This window comes from Balaenoptera physalus (genome assembly GCF_965194825.1).
Source record: "Balaenoptera physalus genome assembly, chromosome: 2".
Taxonomy (NCBI): Eukaryota; Metazoa; Chordata; class Mammalia; order Artiodactyla; family Balaenopteridae; genus Balaenoptera; species Balaenoptera physalus.
This window is the reverse complement of record NC_138883.1, coordinates 101,987,007-102,005,525: the sequence shown is the minus strand read 5'-3', so window position 1 is coordinate 102,005,525 and position 18,519 is coordinate 101,987,007. Positions and strand designations below refer to the sequence as shown.

Sequence of the window (18,519 nt, the reverse complement as noted above, 5' to 3'; positions counted from 1 at the left end):
AGAATTAGAATGAGGCAAGTGAGACCTCACCTCTGGCAAAAAATTCAAGGGAGCTACAAAAAATTCAATAATCAGATAAATATTTTCTTTTAATATGTTTAAGAATAAAAATTAATGCAGAGTAATCCATGATGAACATAATTTCAAAATTGTAATTATAGACAGCATCCAGCCTTGCACTTGTATGACCCTGAGAGTCAATGCACATGGGGGACACAAGCACAGCAAGGTCTCATTTCTGCTTTTTTGATGGTCCTTGTTCAGTCATGAGGGAAGGTGACAAGTTGTTTTCATTGTTTGTAGCTTCACATGGTACTGCTAAGTAAAAGGTAAACTTTAATTACAAAAACATGTTTATCTGATATTTTTAACAATATTATTAAGGGCACTAAGGTAAGTAATACAAATTTTATTTATTAATATATTTGACCTTTTATAAATAAATTTGATGAAATGTGAAAATTTTCTGAAAAAGTATTTTCTTACCAGGAAACTTTATACTTTCTTCACTTAAAACAGTGATAATTTACTGTTACTCACTTGTTTATATAAAAAATATTTTTCACTACTTTTTTTTCACCCCATTGGTCTGGAAACCTGGTATGTAGTTTTCTGTTGTTTATAATTATTGATTTTTGTATTTTTCATACAAATGTTTATGTAGACCTGTTAAATATTATAATTTATATGAACTAATTCACATAAATTAAGTATTTATTATATTTAACTGAATGTATTAATTAAAAATAAATATATTTAAAATTTATACTAAAATTCTTAAAAATAAATATGGCATTTAAAAACTCAAGTGGTCCATTGTTTAGAAGAAGAAAAATGCATGCAGAAATTGACCAAAATTATAGGGGACAGTAACAGGTTTGGTAGAAAAAAATATTCCAGCTACTTAAAATGAAATCTCTAACATTGACACTATTAGAATAGAATTACTATGAAATATAGAGTTAAAGAATTTTCTTTGAATTGTGCAAAAAAGGTAAGATAATGGCACATTAGAAATTTCAGAAGCTAGTGAATATAAACATGTGCAAGAAAATAGAAGATGCTATTTGAATTAAATGTTTAATTCTTCATCATGGCCACCACCTGTTTCTGATAAAGTAAAATGATTTTAATAGAGCATGGGACCATCCAAGGACAAGATGCAGATTGTAGAGTATGAGTTTCACATGGTGGGCAAAGATTTTCAAAAGATGGGTCTTTTAAAAAATTGTCTAGCGGTGGGTTAATTCATTGTGACTGGCTCATTTATTCCAAAGAATCCTTGTCTTTAGTTTGTTTCCTGTGCATTCTTTTTAGCAAAAATTACAACAGAATCAAATATTTACAACTCAAAAAGTGGTTCCTAAGATTGGAAAAATTTAAACAGAATTTGTGATAATGAAAAAATCATATTTCCTCATGATGCTTTTTTTAAATGGAAGTGTTTTTTAATGTATATTCAGACTGATAGTTTAATAGATGATGCTTTACAGAATGTGATAAAATATGTGTGATTTTACATATTGTATGTTTTGTGCAAAAATAATTTATCTCTCAAAGTATCACAAGAAATTATTGGAAGCTCAGATGCTGGAATGTTCTAAATTCAGTTGAACTAAGGACATTAAAATCATATAGCTAATCATTAAAAATATTATGTGTTTCATTTGTATAGTAAAATTCAAAGCAAATTTATAATGTTATTAGGAAATCATGTTAAATCTGAAATACTAGGAAGAATAAAAGAAGCAAAATAATTTTTCTTACTTTTTGATTATAAACCAGATATAGTACATCATGAATTAATGTTTATGATTACTAGGTATATTTACATTAAGAATGATGTCATTGCAAGAGAAGAAAGTTTTGACTTAATTGCAACAAAATTAAAAACTGGATTAATTATATCTCAATAAAGCTGTTATTTTTTAAAAAAACTAGATATGGTCTAGCTTATCACATTATCAGTAAGTTAGCAAAAGTTGATACTTATGTAAAAAAATTGTCCTGGCCAGGATATGATAATGGAATAGATATGACACATGTATACAAGTGTGTATAAGCCAGTATTTCTCCCCCAAAATAATTATGCCAAATTTGTGCCTTGCTCAGCTCATAATCATAAGTTAATACAAAAAATGCTGCATTTGTGAATTCAAATATGATCATCTTTTTTTTAGTATTGTACAAAGGATACATATTTTAGGACTGGGGTAATACAGTGAGCAGATGGACTATTCTTGTCAATTCTGAAAACAACATTAAAATCACAGATACCTGATGGGCATCAAGATTAAATGCAATCAAGATACTTGATACTTTGCACACAAATTAGAGATGTGTATCAGATATGAAAAGATATAATATCAAATGTCAGAATATATTATGTTGAGGTCAAAAGCATCTTGGTACAAAAATATTACAGATTTTTACACATTATATGGGATGGTATTTTGAACAAAGTGGCAAAAGTTTAATAAAGCTTTACAGTTAGAAAGCATGACCATATATAAAGCTCCATGCTTAATAAAAATCCTATTCCTTTCCTTACCACAAATGAAAGTAATTTTGAAAGTGTGTTCAATGAATGTAAAACTTGAGCAAGAAATGTGAATATTCTTCCTGAATTTGAAAATAAGTGAAAAAGAAATTGGAAATGCATGAATCACTAAATGAGAGTATTGATAATTATGGGAAAAGTGCTTTTCAAGTAGACATTAGGTTATAAATGACCTAACTTCATATTTGAAATAGATATATGAAAAATGAAATGTCTTCAGATTTTGAACTTTTAAACTGGAGAAAAGTTATTTTCTATAGATTACATCTGATTTACAAAAAGCAGCTACTGACCCAGTTTTTAAATATTTTGACAATTTAAATTCTATAGAAATTTCATGTGGAATTGTTTAAAGCAACACACAATATTAATAAATTGTGATATAATGTAAGCCTTATATTTGGGTCTTCTAAAACTGATTAACAAAGTGGTGTTCAAAATTTTAAAATAATACCAGCCACAGTAGCATCCTGCAAAAGACGTTTTCAGTAAGCTGAAGTTAATTTTAAATTATTTAGAATTGTCACTTGGTCAAGAGAAATTGCCAAGCATGGCAATTTACTTATTTGAAACAAGATAAGAAAAGAATTAGACTTTGAAAATGTTATTAATGTGCTTGCTTCCATTAAAGCCAGAAAAGTAAAATGATAATAAATTCTGGTTTTGGTAGGCATAAAATGTTTAAACTTAAACTACTATTGTGAGTTTAATATACCTACTTTTCAACTTTTCAATATTTTTCAATTGCTTTAATGTTCTGGGGGAAAAAAACTTAAAAATATACAGAGAGGAGAATTGTGGGAAGATGGCACAGTAGGAAGCACCAGGAATCTGGCTCCCCACCTAGACAGCAATTGCACAGATTGAATCTATCTGATATAACTATTTTGAAGCTCTAAAGTCTGTTGAAGGCTTGCAACTTCGAGGCGAAGACTTGGAGAGTGAATTGCTGTTAATTTCCATCAATTTGAGCACTTAGCACTGTAGCAACCATATGGCAGGCAGCTGTGCACATGTTCCTGGAGCAGCTTGCACACAACTTATGGGAGCCAGAGTGGGCGAAAAAGACCTTGTCCTCCAGATATTGGGGAATCTGGTTGCTGCTTCTTATCAAGGAGCTGCAGACAAAGAAGTGGGCACATTATTGTTGCACCCCCCCCGCCATTGTTGCAAGCCCCTTCCCCTCCAGCTGAAGTGACTTCCAAGGAATTTAAATGGACAGCCCTTTTTCTCCCTTCATTTTTCACTTTTCCCCCTTTCAGGAGCCAGACATTAAAGACTTAGGACATTCAAAAACAACTGTGTATGTGGGTAAAATTAGAAAGAGATTGCATATGCCCAGGGAAAGGCTCAGAAAAGACATAAGAAGACCTTAAGTTTACAACTCAGGGTGATTTGGGAACAGAGACAGCCTACAACAATAAAAATTAAAAATTAAAATAAAAATTAATAAAACAGGCAAATACTGGGCAAGGGGAAGAATCTGATTCCCAGAGTTACTACATTATTAGACTCAACTGTCCAGTGTTTAACCAAAAATCACAAGGCATACAAAGAAACAGGCAAGTATGGCCCATTCAAAACAAACAAAAAAATCAACAGAAACTTTTCCTGATAAAAACATAATGGCAGATATACTAGGCAAAGAATTTAAAACAACTGTCTTAAAGATGCCCAGAGAACAAAAGGAATGTGTGGAGAAAGTCAAGAAAACAGTATGTGAACAAAATGGAAATATAAATAAAGGGATAGAAAACCTAAAAGAAACCAAAAAGAAATTCTGGAGATGAAAAGTGCAATAACTGAAGATGAAAAATTCACTAGAGGGATTCAAAGGCAGATTTGAGCAGACAGAAGAAAGAATCGGCCAACTTGAAGATAAGACAATAGAAATTATTGAGTTTGAGGAACAGAAAGAAAACAGACTGAAGAAAAGTGAACAGAACCTGAGGGAGCTGTATGACACCATTAAGCAGTCCAACATTCACATCATGAGAGTCCCAGAAGGAAAAGAGAGAATATTTGAAGAAATAATGACTGCAGACTTCCAAAATTTGATGAAATACATGAACGTAAACATTCAGAAAGCACAACAGATTCCAAGTAAGATGAACTCAAAGAGACCCACACTAAGACACGTTATAATTAAACTTCCAAAAGATAAAGAGAATCTTGAAAGCAGCAAAGAGAAATGAATCATCACATACAAGGGATTCTCAATAAAGTTATCCACAGACTTCTCATCAGGAACTTTGGAAGCCAACAGGCAGTGGGTCGATATATTCAAAGTTCTAAAAAGAAAACCTCAAGAATCCTCTATCCAGCAATTCTGTCACTCAAAAGTTAGAAAGTAAGACATTCTCACATAACCAAAACTGAGAGAGTTCTTGACCACTAGATCTGCCTTGCCAGAAGTGCTCAAGGGAGTCCTGCACGGTGAAATGAAAGGACAGTACATGACAACTCAAAGCTCTGTGGCAAAATAAAGATCTCAATAAAGGTAAGTGCATGGGAAATTATAAAAGCTAGTATTTTGTAACAGTGATTTGTAGCTGTACTTTTTGTTTTCTACATGAGTTAAGAGATGAATGCCTTTAAAGAAAACAAAAACAATTTTTAGTGTAAAATTTAGTATTTCTCTAACTTTGGTTTGTAACTTCTAATTTTGTTTCCTACATAATTTAGGTGACTAATGCCTTTAGTTTATATCTAGGTATACAATGAATAAAGGTGTAATTTTCTGACATCAGCAACCAAAAGGAATGGGGATGGAACTATAAAGGAACAGAGTTTTGGTATGTTATTGAAATTAGCTGGTATAAATTCAGATTAGAGGGTTATAACTTTAGGATATTACATGTAATCCTCAAAGTAACCATAAAGAAAATAGCTATAGAATACACACAAGGGGAAATGAGAAAAGATTTTAAACATTTCACTACAAAAAAATCAACTAAACAGAAAAAAAGTCAGTAATGAAGGAAATGAGAGCCAAAAAAGTAATAAGATATATAGAAAACAAATAGCCCAATGACAAAATAAGTCCCTCCTTATCAGTAATTAATCTAAGTGTTAATGGATTAAACTTTCCAATCAAAGGACAGAGGTTGGCAGAATGGATAAAATACACATGATCCAACTACATGCTGTATACAAGAGACTCACTTGAAATTCAAAGACACAAGCTGAAAGTGAAAGGATGAAAAAGATAGTCCATGCAAATAGTAACCAAAAGAGAGTATGGATGGCTTTACTAATATCAGACAAAATAGACTTTCAATCAAAAAAGCTTACAAGAGAAAAAGAAGGACATTATATATTAATAAAAAGTTTACTACAGCAAGAAGATATAGCAATTATGAATATTTACACACCTAATGACAGACTGCCAATTTATATGAAGCAAAAACTCACAGAGTTGAAGGGAAAAATAGACAATTATACAGTAATAATTGGAGACTTCAGTACTCTACTCACAATAATTGATAGAATAATTAGACATAAGTAAGGAACTAGAAGATTTAATAAACCTACTAGATTTGCAGACATACACAGAACACTCTACCCAGCAACAACAGAATACACATTCTTCTCAAGTACACATGGGACATTTTCCAGGGTAGGCCATATAGTAAGCCACAAATTAAATCTCAGTGGATTTTAAAAGATAGATGTCATACAAAGTATCTTCTCTGATCACAGGATGAAATTAGAAATCAATAATAAAAGGAAAAATGAAAAATTCACCAGATTTTAGAAATTAAACAATACACTTTAAAACAACCAATGGATCAAAGAAGAAATCACAAGGGAAATTAGAAAATACTTAGATATGAATGAAAAGAAAAATACAACATGCCAAAACTTCTAAAATGCAGTGAAAGTGATGCTGAAAGGGAAATATATGGCTGTGAATCCTTATATTAAAAAATGAGAGATCTCAAAGCAACAACCTAACTGTACAACTTAAGGAACTAGAAAAAGAAGGAGAAACTAAATCCAAAGCTGGCAGAAGGAAAGGAGTAAAATTAGCACAGGAATAAATGAAACAGAGAATAGAAAAGCAATAGAGAAAAGTTGGTTCATTGCGAAGGTCAACAAAATTGACAAACCTTTAGCCAGAAATACTTAAAAAGAGAGAAGACTTAAAGTACTAAAATCAGAAATGAAAGTGGGTACATTACTACCATTTCTATAGAAATAAAAATCATCTTAAGAGAGTACTATGAACTCTATGTCAACAAATTAGATAACCTACATGAAATGGACAAATTTCTAGAAACTCAAAACGTAGCAAGACTAAATCATGAAGAAATAGAAAATCTGAGTAGATCCATAGCTAGTAAGGAGATTGAATGAGTAATCAAAAATCTCTTAACAAAGAAAACCCCTTGACCTGACGACTTCTCTAGTGAATTCTAACAAACATCTAAATAAGAACTAATAGCACTTCTTTCAAACTTTTCCGAAGTTGAAGAGGAAGAAATATTTCTAAACTCATTCTGTGAGGCCAGCATTACCCTGATACCAAAGCCAGACAAAGACAATACAAGAAAAGAAAACTATAGATAAACATCCCTTATGAACATTGATGCAAGTATCCTCAACAAAATACTAGCAAACAGAATTAAGCAGTATATTAAAAGGATTATATACCATGAACAAATGGGATTCATTCCTGGAATGCAAGGACGGTTCAATATATGAAAATTGATCAATGTAATAAGCCACCTCAATGAAAGGAAGCAACAAAAACCACATTATCATCTCAATTGATGCAGAAATGGTGTTTGACAAAATTCAGCACCCTTGCATGTTAAAAATGCTCAACAACCTAGAAACAGAAGGAAACTGCTTCAACATAATAAAGCCATATAAGAAAAACCCACAGCAAACATCATACTCAATGGTAAAAGAGTAAAAGATTTTCCTCTAAGATTAAGAACAAGCAAGATGTCCACTTTCACTGTTTCTTTTCAACATAGTACTGGAAGTTTTAGCCAGAGCAATTAGTCAAGAAAAAGAAATAAAAGGCATCCAAATTGGAAAAGCAGTAAAGTTATCTCTGTTACCAGATGATATCATTTTATATGTAGAAAACCCTAAAGATTTCATACAAAACCCTATTAGAACTTAAATTAACTCAGCAAAGTAAATAGCAGGACACAAAGTCAGCACACAAAAATCAGTTGTATTTCTATACACAAGTATTGAACAATCTGAGAAGGAAATAACAAAACAATACAACTTTAATAGCATAAAAAAGAATAAAATACTTAGGAATTTACTTAATCAAAGAGGTAAAAGACTTCTACAAAGAAACTATAAAACTTTACTGAAAGAGATTTGAGAAGACATAAAAAAATGGAAAGACAACCCGTGTTCATGGATTGGAAGACTTAATATTGTTAAAATGCCTATGGTACCTGAAACAATCTACAGATTTATTGCAATCCCTGCAAAAATCCCAAAGATGTTTTTTGCAGAAATAGAAAAACTCATCCTAAAATTTATATGGAAGCTCAAGGGACTTCAAATAGCCAAAACAACTTTGAAAAAGAAGAAAAAAATTGCAGCACTGAAATGTCCTGTTTTTAAAATTTATGACAAAGCCGCAGTAAACAAAACAGTGTGGTATTGGGATAAAGACAGACCTATAGAACAAAGGAATAGAATAGAGAGCCCAGAAATAAACCTTTGTATATATGGTCAAATGATTTTTATGGGGGTGCCAAGACCAATGGGGAAAGGACAGTCTTTTTAATAAATGATGCTGGGAAAACTGGATATCCATATGCAAAATAATTAAGTTGTACTCTTACCCAGCACTATATACAAACATTGACTCAAAATTGATAAGGGACTTAAATGTAAGACCTAAAATAATAAAGTTCTTAGAATAAAACAAAGGACAAAAACTTCATGACATTGAAATTGGTAGTGATTTTTTGGTTATTACACCAAAGGCACAGGTAATGAAAGAAAAAAATTGTACAAATTAATAATTTTGTGCATCAAATATACTATCCAGTGAATAAAAAGGCAACCCATAGAATGGGAGGAAATATTTGCAAATCATATATATGATAAGGAATTAATATCTAGAATATATAGAGAACTCATAAAACTCAATAACAACAAAAGCAACCCAACTCAAAAATGCATAAAGGACTTGAACAGGCATTTCTCCAAAGAAGATATACAAATGGCCAATAAACACATAGATGTGCAACATCACTAATCATTAGAGAAATGCAAATCAGTGAGATACCACCTCACACCCATTAGGATGGCTACTGTTAAAACAAACAAAAACCAAAAAACCCACAGACACATAAACACACACACACACACACACACACACACACACACAAAACCACAAAAAACTCCAAAACCAGAAGACAGGTGTTGATGCTGATCTGGAGAAATTGAAGCTTTGTACACTTTTGCTGGTAATGTAAAATGGTACAGCCATTGTGGAAAGCAGTATGGCAGTTCCTCAAAAAAATTATATGATCCAGCAATTCCTCTTTTGGGTATACTGTACCCAAAAGACTTGAAAGCAAAGAGTTGAAGAGATATTTGTACTCCTATTTTCATAGCAGCATTATTCACAACAGCTAAAACATGGAAGTAAACCAAGTGTCCATCAATAGATGAATGAATAAGCAAAATGTGGTATACACATACCACGGAATATTCAGCCATAAGAAGGAAGGGGATTCTGCAATATGGATCAACTTTGAGGACATTTTGCTAGTGAAATAAGCCAGTCACAAGAAGACAGATATTATGTGATTTCATTTGTATGAGGTACTTAAAATAAAAGAGAGAGTATCGTGGTGGTTTCCAGAGGCTTGGGGGAGGGGAGAATAAGGAGTTGTTGTTTAATGGGTGTAGAGTTTCAGTTTTACAAGATGAAAAAAGTTATGGGGATGGATGGTGGTAATGATTGCATAATAATGTGAATGTATTTAATACCAGTGAACTATACATTTAAAAATGGTTAAGATGGTAAATTTTATGTTATGTGTATTTTATCTCTTGTTTCTATATGGCTTGGCATAGCACTGATGTCAGCATAGTTAACATCACAGTTTTTGAGACCATTATGTATACTGAGCCAGGAAGTGTACTATGATTTTCTTTCCTATACTTCATTTTACTTTTCTGGGTAAAAATATATTTTTACTGATTTGTTTAGTCTTCTGTGCACCTAATGCTGTTTTTTAAAATGTTGCAATGTGTTGTCTAATGTTTGGAAGTATTTTTTCCAAATGTTCACACACATCAAAAAAAAAATTGTTGGAGGGCCTGGAGATCTTCTCTCTGATCTGCTTTAGTTTAAACTAGTTGCTGTCTAAGCCTAATGCATAATTTGTTGTATCAGGATTTTACTTTGCCACTTTCTTGTGTTGGATGTCCTGTTTCCTGAACTGTGAGTTCCTCTTTTCTTGTTTTACTCCTTATTTTGATGAAACATGTCGTCTAACAACTTCCACAGAAAGGTTGATTCTTTTTTCACTTAGTGTAAATTTAAAACTGTATTTACTCTAATGATAGTTTGGCTGAAGTACATAAAAAACATTTTTCCTACGCATATTTGAAAGTATTGTTTTCGTTAAGTCTGATGCCATTTTTGGTCCACTTTCTTTGTGTTTATGTTATTTTATTCTTTCTGGCAACTTTAATGATTATCTCTATCTCAGGTGTTTTGAAATTTCATATGTTCACCCATCATCCTTTTTTCATTCATTATGGTAGGAATTTGATAAGCCTTTGTAATTTTGGATATTTCTGTTTGGGGGAAATTTTCTTGTTTTATTTCTTTGGTAAATTTTCACTTTTATTTTCTCTGTTCTCTCTTTTTTTTTGAAACTCCTATTGATCTGACACTACTTCCTGCATCAACTCTTTTGATTGTATGGCATTTTCTTTCTTGCCTTCCATCTTTTTGTCCTTTCATTCAACCTTTCAAAAAAGATTTTCTAAATTTAATTGCTTATTTTAGTTGCCATATATTTAGTTTTGAATTGTTCTTTTTATTTGTTCTTCAGTTGTTTTGCCTTCATAGTTTTTTGTTCTTGTTTAATGGACATAACATTTCATACTTCTCCAGGGATATTAAATATATATTATACGTATTTATTTTGTTCCCAGCAAAGTCTCTGATGTCTCCTAGCCCCTTTCTTTATTCACTTGTTTATTTTGATCTGTCTGATGTAAAGGATGTCTTCAGTTGTGTGGTGATCCTTGGCTGTCCATAAAAGTGAAGTGCTAAGTTTATCGAAAACCCTGTGTTTGGACAGGGACAGGGCTGCCTTGCATGGTCATACAGGTTATGCACTGCAGCACTCCACAGGGTACAACCCTGGTATATTTATATATACCCCTTAGTACTCTCAAAATGTATTGATGTTTACAGTACTAGAAATTAAAAGTATGAAATTTTAAAAATACTGTTACTTAAAATGACAAATATTTTTCTGAAAAATAACTGTTTGTCAAAACAAAAGAAATTTAGTTAGAAGAATGAAATTGTTTTACAATTTTGTATATCTCTTTAATGTCTAGTTAAATAGAAGGAAACTGGATCCTCATGTTTCTGCATTCAATCTGTTGTGATATGTTATTTTGGTTGAAATATAAGAATACCCAGCCTCATCTAGTACTTTAATCTCTTCAGATAATTGTGATTATTCTTTTTTATGACATCAAAAGTAGACAAGTGGACTTTTTCTTAAAAGGTTTGTTGCAATGTGGAATCTGACTCCATATCACTGAACTTTTTGTACTCTATTACATTAAAATCTGTTGGTCTGGCTTACACTTTGATTGGCTCTTTTATCCATGCATGATTTTATAACAATGTGCATTTAGTCATTTGGAATATATTGGTTCACAAGTTACATAGATCTTCTAAGTGTTGACATGTTTCATTATATAATATCAGGTAATCACATTCATTAATATTAGCATTAATCTCATGAATAGTGGATACAAGTTATCCTAAAATTTAATTTTTCCTTGAATTTTATTACTGGCAACAAATACTGTCAGTTGTTTTCTTTGATGTGACATGCTCACTTTGTCAGTTTTGAAGAAAATGTCTTCTAAATACTCAAGTCTAAATATTCATAGTTTGACAGTCATTCTTTAAAATAAAAATCATGTTCCGAAAAAAAAAGAAGAAGAAGGAAAAAAAAAAAAAAAATCATGTTCCATGAAAAAAATGTGGCCAAGTTCAGCTTGCAACTCAGTCACAGACCCAAGTGTTTTTAGTGCGCAATAGCAGTGCTTTATGCATATTTGGTATTTCATTACACAGAATATTAAAAAGACATGCACTCAGTGATTGATATTTAATAAAATTAATTTTACTGCTGGTGTATGCCAGTGGAGAATACAGTGACTACTAGTGCAGTTTTGGTTCTATGTCAGTCCCTTGAATTGAGTTAAGATGCCAGCATTTTTACTCACCACTGCTTTAGTACCAAGAATTTTAACCTCACATGCCTCGTGAAAGTGTCTTGGAGGCCCCATGTGTCTGTGAACCACACTTGGAGAACTGCTGATGTGGATTATATTGTGAAGGTTGCCTCATGGATTAGCATGCTGTACAGCCTGCACAGTCTGCATGGCAATTGTTTAGACTTCAACATAGGAAAATCAGTTGCTGAGCTGACTGATTCTTTGGTAGGGAGGATGCTCTCAAAGTCTTTGAGGCTGATAATTTTCTCCAAAGAGGAATCTCCTAGATTCCAGCTGCGGGTGGTGGGGTGAAGAGTGGTTCCTCTGGCTGCTAGCATTCTGGGAGCCAGGCAGAGAGATAAATGTGGGTCCTTTTTTTCAGTTTATGGACCTCTACTAAATTTTTCTGTTTTCTTTCAGTACCTCATGCCTGCCCTTTGCCATTCCTGGTGTTCACAAGTGTAGACTGTCTCCAGTTCACAGAGTTAACCTTTGGCCTAAGTGGTAGAGGAAAGGATAGGTACCTGTTGTGTGAGTTGGGGAAAGAGCATTTAGATTTCTCAGCAGTATTCATACTTCATTTTTATCTTTTATGTACTGAATAGTGTACTGAATTTCTCCAAATACCAGATCTCTTATGTTCTCTGGGAAAACTGATTCTCTTTTCCTTGCACTCCCTGCTCAGACATCTAGTTGTAACTTCCTCCACACTGTGAAGTCAATTTCCATTCCTCCAGCTACTATCCATCTAAAAATTTGTTGAAATCTCTTTGACAGTTAGTATGCTTTGATGTTTTCTTGGTCTTTATGAGTGAAAATATTTTATTTCTTTGCCCTCATTTTAGCAGGGCTTTTGGAGAGTGAGGAAATATTACATGTATGTGATTAATACACCATTTCACTTTCACAGATTTGAATCAATCACTACTGTGGCTGAGCTGGACCTAGTTTTGAAACTTCACCACTTACTGTAGTATTGCCTTGTGTTTTCTACTTAACCCCCACAATCTTTATTCTTATTTGTAGAAATGGAGTTTATAATATCTAATATGAGGATTAAGTGATGAGATAATGAATGTAAAGTTCTTAACATACTACCTCATGCATCATATATGCTCAATAATTTGTAATTGTTATAAACTGTTAGGCTGTCCTCAGGCTTACTGAGGTTTTAGTGTATTCTTTCCTCACCAAAAAACATTTGAAATAAGCAAAATATTTCATTTGTCTATTGTTTAATATTACTAGGTTTGACAATGGAAATGTTACCATGGCTCCAAATATAAAATCATAATTTCATAAATGTTTTATCTAAGTACCTGTATTTAATATGTGTGTATAAAATACTGTGGATGACACATTCAAATTCAAGCTGTGTTTTACTAGTTTTCTATTCAAGTAATTGTAATTATGGCCCATATTTGAAAGAATCTAAGGAAAGCAGGTATTGTTATAACTGGATAACTGTTTCATGTCCTTGATTCAGAAGCTTTTGGTACACTGAAATTCTTACAAGCTTTTTAAAAAACAATTTTTGAAATCATGCTTTTAGTTATGAGAATTATTTTAATACATACTTTAAATTAAGAAAATTTTTTTCTCTTTAGTATACTAGGTAGCACACTTAAGTTCTTTTTATCTAGAAAGTTTAGTGTAATAAAAGTAGTTTACTTTAAGCTTAGTTTTGAATATAAAAGAAAATTATTATTAATCATTTCAGGAAATTGCAAGACCTAATATGGCTGAAGGAGAAACAGAAACATCAAATTCTGAAAGGTAAATATAAGGAAAAACTGAATCTCATGAAATTCATGTATATAAAATGATACTTGAGCTGTGTTATATTTCAGTTGATTGGCAAAAGGCTATTTAAATTTTGTATATGGTGTTCCTTTTAGTAATGGCTTTTAATTAAAATAAAATTTTGAAATATTAATATAACAAAAATATACTGCAGATCCTTAGTTTTGAAATCTTAAACATGTAGAATACATTTTATAAGTTGTTAAATTTTTTAAAAGTACTTAAAAATAAGTAAAATGTTAACAGATTTTAATTGCCTCTATTAAATGAAAATAGTTACAAGATGCTACAGGTTATAAGATGGTGACGATTCTTGCAAATAGGTAATTTTAATATCTTATTTTTTAAGTATTTTCAAAAAGCTGTAAAGCTACTTCTTTGGTGGGATCTCAACATAAAAGGTTCAAAATGCAGGGATTGGTTTTTAAAAATTTAATGCTTGAGTAGAACACTGCAGAACACAAAAGATTTCACAATTTTTTTTTTTAGCAAAAGAAAATCCAACATTCTAATTAGAACTTTATTCCAGCTAAAGGTGATTTTGTCTTTTAGATTAAGTACTTTCCCCATTTCTATCTTTATGCTGTGTGTTTTGTAGTAGGCTGCTTGTTAACCTGATGAGATTAATTAATCTATTGCCTCCAAAAAGAAAATTATGGAGTAAGACCTTTTGAAGATGTTTCTTAGACTTCACTAGAAAAATTATCTAGCCCTGGGACTTCCTTGATGGCCCAGTGATTGAGACTTCGCCTTCCAACGCAGGGGGTGGGGTGGGGGTGTGTGGGTTCAATCCCTGGTTGGGCAGCTAGAATCCTACATGCCTCAAGGCCAAAAAAACAAAACATAGAACAGAAGCAATGTTGTAACAAATTCAATAAAGACTTTAAAAATAGTCCACATAGAAAAAGAAAAGAAAAGAAAAATTATCTAGCCCTTTCTTCACCTAGCATTTTTCCTAGAATTCTGTTTGGGGAAAGTTAACAGAAATTCAAATAAGGATTTAGAAAAAGCAGACTAGTCACATCCATATTTTTTAACATTTTCTGTAAATTATAGTTAGTTCAATAAGATCTGAACAAAAATAAGAATTTTACAAATTTAAATGAGAGAAATATTATAATTTTTTGCAGATGATGTAATTGACCTGTAAGATCCAAGAAAATGAGCTAAGAATGATTGAAATTAATCAGGGTATTAATTAAGGCAGCTTGGTGTAAAATTCAGAATCTTTACGATATACCAATAACATGTGATTACAAAATATAATGGATAAAATTCACAGTAATAACAAGATGAGAAAAGTGCAGCATCTATTTAGAAGATTTTGAAGAAAAAACTTACTGAGATAGAAAGTAATATATTAGTAACTTACATGATAGGTCATTTCCCAAATTAGTTTATGGTTAATGAACATTTAGTTGAAAATCCAAATTGGATTTGATTTGGAAACTAGTGGTGTTTAACGTAAGATTCATATTTTTCTACTTATTAATACCATAATTTTAAAAATCACAGCTGTGTTAGATATTAGGTTGTTTCTGTATTCACTATTTTAAACATTGTTTTAATGAGCATCCTTGTACAATTATCTTTTACTTTTTCAAACTATTAATTTAGGGAGAAGAGTAGTGTAATGTAGGTGATTTGCCCTATTAGATAATAAAGTACAATGTTAATTTCTAATTGTTAAAACTGGGTGGTATTGGCCTGTAATAGTCAAAAGACACATCAACAAAATAAATAGCAGAGAAACAGCCTTTTAAATATAATTTAGTAAATAATAAATGACTATCTGATAACATTGCTTTGATATTTTGGCAGTTCATTAGGAAAAAGTCTAAATTCCAGGTGGATTAATGTAAGAACTAATATAAATGTAATCATTAAATTTCTTTTTGTTAAAATAAGCATTGTTACATCTACATAAGGGACTGGAGAGCCTCTTAGAAATCTCCCGTTTCTAAGACTCACAGACATAGAAGACAAACCTTATGGTTACCAAAGGGGAAAGGGTGGAGGAGGGATAAATTAGGAGTTTGGGATTAACATATACACACTACTATATATAAAATAGATAAACAACAAGGTCCTACTATATAGCATAGGGAACTATATTCACTAAATAGTTTCTGTTAACACACCAGGGTAAGAGTAAACACAGAGACAGGTATACACATAAGCATATATGTATGCATGTTTTATATTTACATATTTTTTAGGCATGTGTTTATGTTTTTATAAATTAGGCTGTTAAAAAATCAGTGAAATGTTTGTGAATGCTTAGTTGATTTTGCATAGGGAAAACACTCTAAGCCCAAGAGGACATATAAATCATAAAAGAGAAATAGGGTTTTTTCCACATCTATTCATTCCTTATTTAAATTACTCTTACGAATTAATAAGCACACTCACATTTTAACTAAAAATAAGCAAGGGTATGAACAGATAAAAATAATGATAACCAGGACTAAAACCAGTGAATAGACTCCTCAGGACTCCTTTTAATATGTGACTATGGAGTTTCTCACTCTGTTGCCCAAGAACATGACCACCTCCTAAATTGTAACATCATGGCAAAGACCGGGGACCTCAATTTTTTTCTTTTTTTTTTTTTTTGGTGGGCAAGTGTGCCTTTTTTTTTTATTTTTTAGAGAATGTCTTTATTTTGATAAAGTGTTCAAATACATTGTATTATGAAGAAATAGATAATAAATAGCTTTATTTTTTCAGTAAACAAGATGAAGCTTCTTCAGAGGAAATAAAAAATGGATGTGATGTGCATTTATTTGAAGGCTCATCAACAACAAAAAGTGAAGAAGGTGTATCAGGTTCAGATAAAGAAAATGATACCTGTCCTGAAGACCAGGAAACTGGCTCAAAGAATATCTTCAGTTATGATTCAATTACTGATGCAGATAAGGTGGAAAAGGAAAAACAAATAGAGCACATTTGTCAGGAAACAGAGTTGAAGAGGTGCCAAAGTTCAGAAAACCTCATTGCATGTGATCAGACTGAAGATTGCAATGCCAGTGAAGCTAGATTTTCTTCGAAGAATATTAAGGATTTGCAGTTAACATCTGATGATGTTAGCATTGATCAGTTTTTGAGAAAAAGAGATGAACCTGAATCTGTTACTTCTGATGTTAGTGAGCAAGGCAGTATTCATTTGGAACCTTTGACTCCATCAGAAGTGCTTGAGTTTGAAGCCACAGAGATTCTTCAGAAAGGTAGTGGTGATCCTTCAGCCAAGACTGATGAAGTAGTGTCTGATCAAACAGATGACGTTCCTGGAGAAAATAGCCTTAGCACAACAGAGACAACAGGAGACCTGGCAGATGAAAAAGAAAGAAGTTGAAATTAATTAGGCATTCTAAGTTTTAGTGTACCAACGATAAGAGCATTTGGAACAGTGCTATCAGGTGAGCTCAGTGGTGCTGTTGCAGAGTGCAGACATAGAAAAATGTGAGGGAGGTCATTCATACACTTTACCTGTATATTCAACCTAGGTTATTAAATCAGTTCATCATTCATAGCATGATTAGTATGAATTTCCAAGAAGTTTTTAAGACATGAGTAAGATTTTAATGAAAGTTAAGTTTGCAATGAAAAAGTCTCATTTAGCAGTTTTCGAGGTTATGGAACTTGGTGGTCAATATGAATTGAATATTAGAATATTATATTAATAAAGCTTTTGAAATTTCCATCAGTTCTAAACTAAAAGTATTTATTACCTGTACATCCTTTTCAATTAACTTAAAGGAAGAGATTTGGAAACCACATACCTTTTGGGAATAATTGATTTAAAATAATGGCCGATTGGCTTTGTTAATGAAGGCTTCATTTTGAGTATGATACTGGTAAATGGAGCATGTTTAGAATGCTAAATTAGTTGATCTAATGAGAATTTGGATGAACATAAACTTAATTTTGGATATAATATAACATTCCAGACTGCCAGAAGCATGTAAACAGAATATTTGAATCTGTGTACCTCCATACAAGTGTTAGCCTGCCAGGCTGTAAGCTTACCTTAATTAAACTTTCAGTGAAAGTGAAATTATTAAAATAAAAATTTATATTTGTGCTTTTTGTCAGTGTGTAAGCTGTGCAGAAATCCCTTGATGTACTAGTTGTATAAAGTAGAAACCCATTGTTGAAACTCCTGTAGCTATTATGCTCTTAATATTGTTTTAATGATCTTCTTTAGAAATAGACCCATAAAAATGGTCTGGAAACCAAACCAAAGTATGGATTAATGTAGATATTGTAAAGCAGTAAACTGAAAACATGTCCTGGCATGAATTCAGCCATGTTTAAGTGACTTCTTCTGTAATTGTAAAATAGAAAATTCAAATGGGACCTAAAGCAGGATGTAAAAAATTGGTTTGGGATATTTAGCCTAATTTATCCATAAGATGGCTGCTAAATTGATTTTTTCAGTTTTTTATCATATAGAAAATAATAGATATAGAAATGAATAATATGAGTAACAGTAGTTTGCTTTGAAGTACTAATAAACTTTTATTTAAAATGCTACATTTTTACTTCTTAAAATGTGCTTTGAGTTCTTAAATTTTGTTTCACTGAATGTTAAATGTTTAAAATGGCTATTAAAATTCTGCTGTATATAGTAGTTTTTGAGTAAATATTTGCAATAAAAATCTGTCCCTGAATAATTTTATTTT

The 18,519-nt window shown here is 31.7% G+C and overlaps 1 protein-coding gene across 16 annotated transcripts in view; it reads left to right on the top strand.

Annotated features, from left to right (window-relative positions):
• The window catches only part of ZNF280D (zinc finger protein 280D), a 131,031-nt gene that overhangs the window by 101,751 nt on the left and 10,761 nt on the right, over window positions 1-18,519 (top strand). For 14 of the 16 annotated variants that reach the window (XR_014258658.1, XR_014258659.1, XR_014258660.1 and 11 more), the window contains 2 exons: window positions 13,752-13,807; window positions 16,565-17,253. Coding sequence is in view for 2 of the 16 variants with exons in the window: in XM_082445903.1 (XP_082302029.1) it covers window positions 13,752-13,807; window positions 16,565-17,189 (681 nt within the window). In the remaining 14 variants the exon portion in view is untranslated. Of the gene's footprint in view, window positions 1-13,751; window positions 13,808-14,110; window positions 18,468-18,519 lie in introns of those variants that run through there. The other 2 variants (XM_082445903.1, XM_082445904.1) reach the window with 2 other exon arrangements.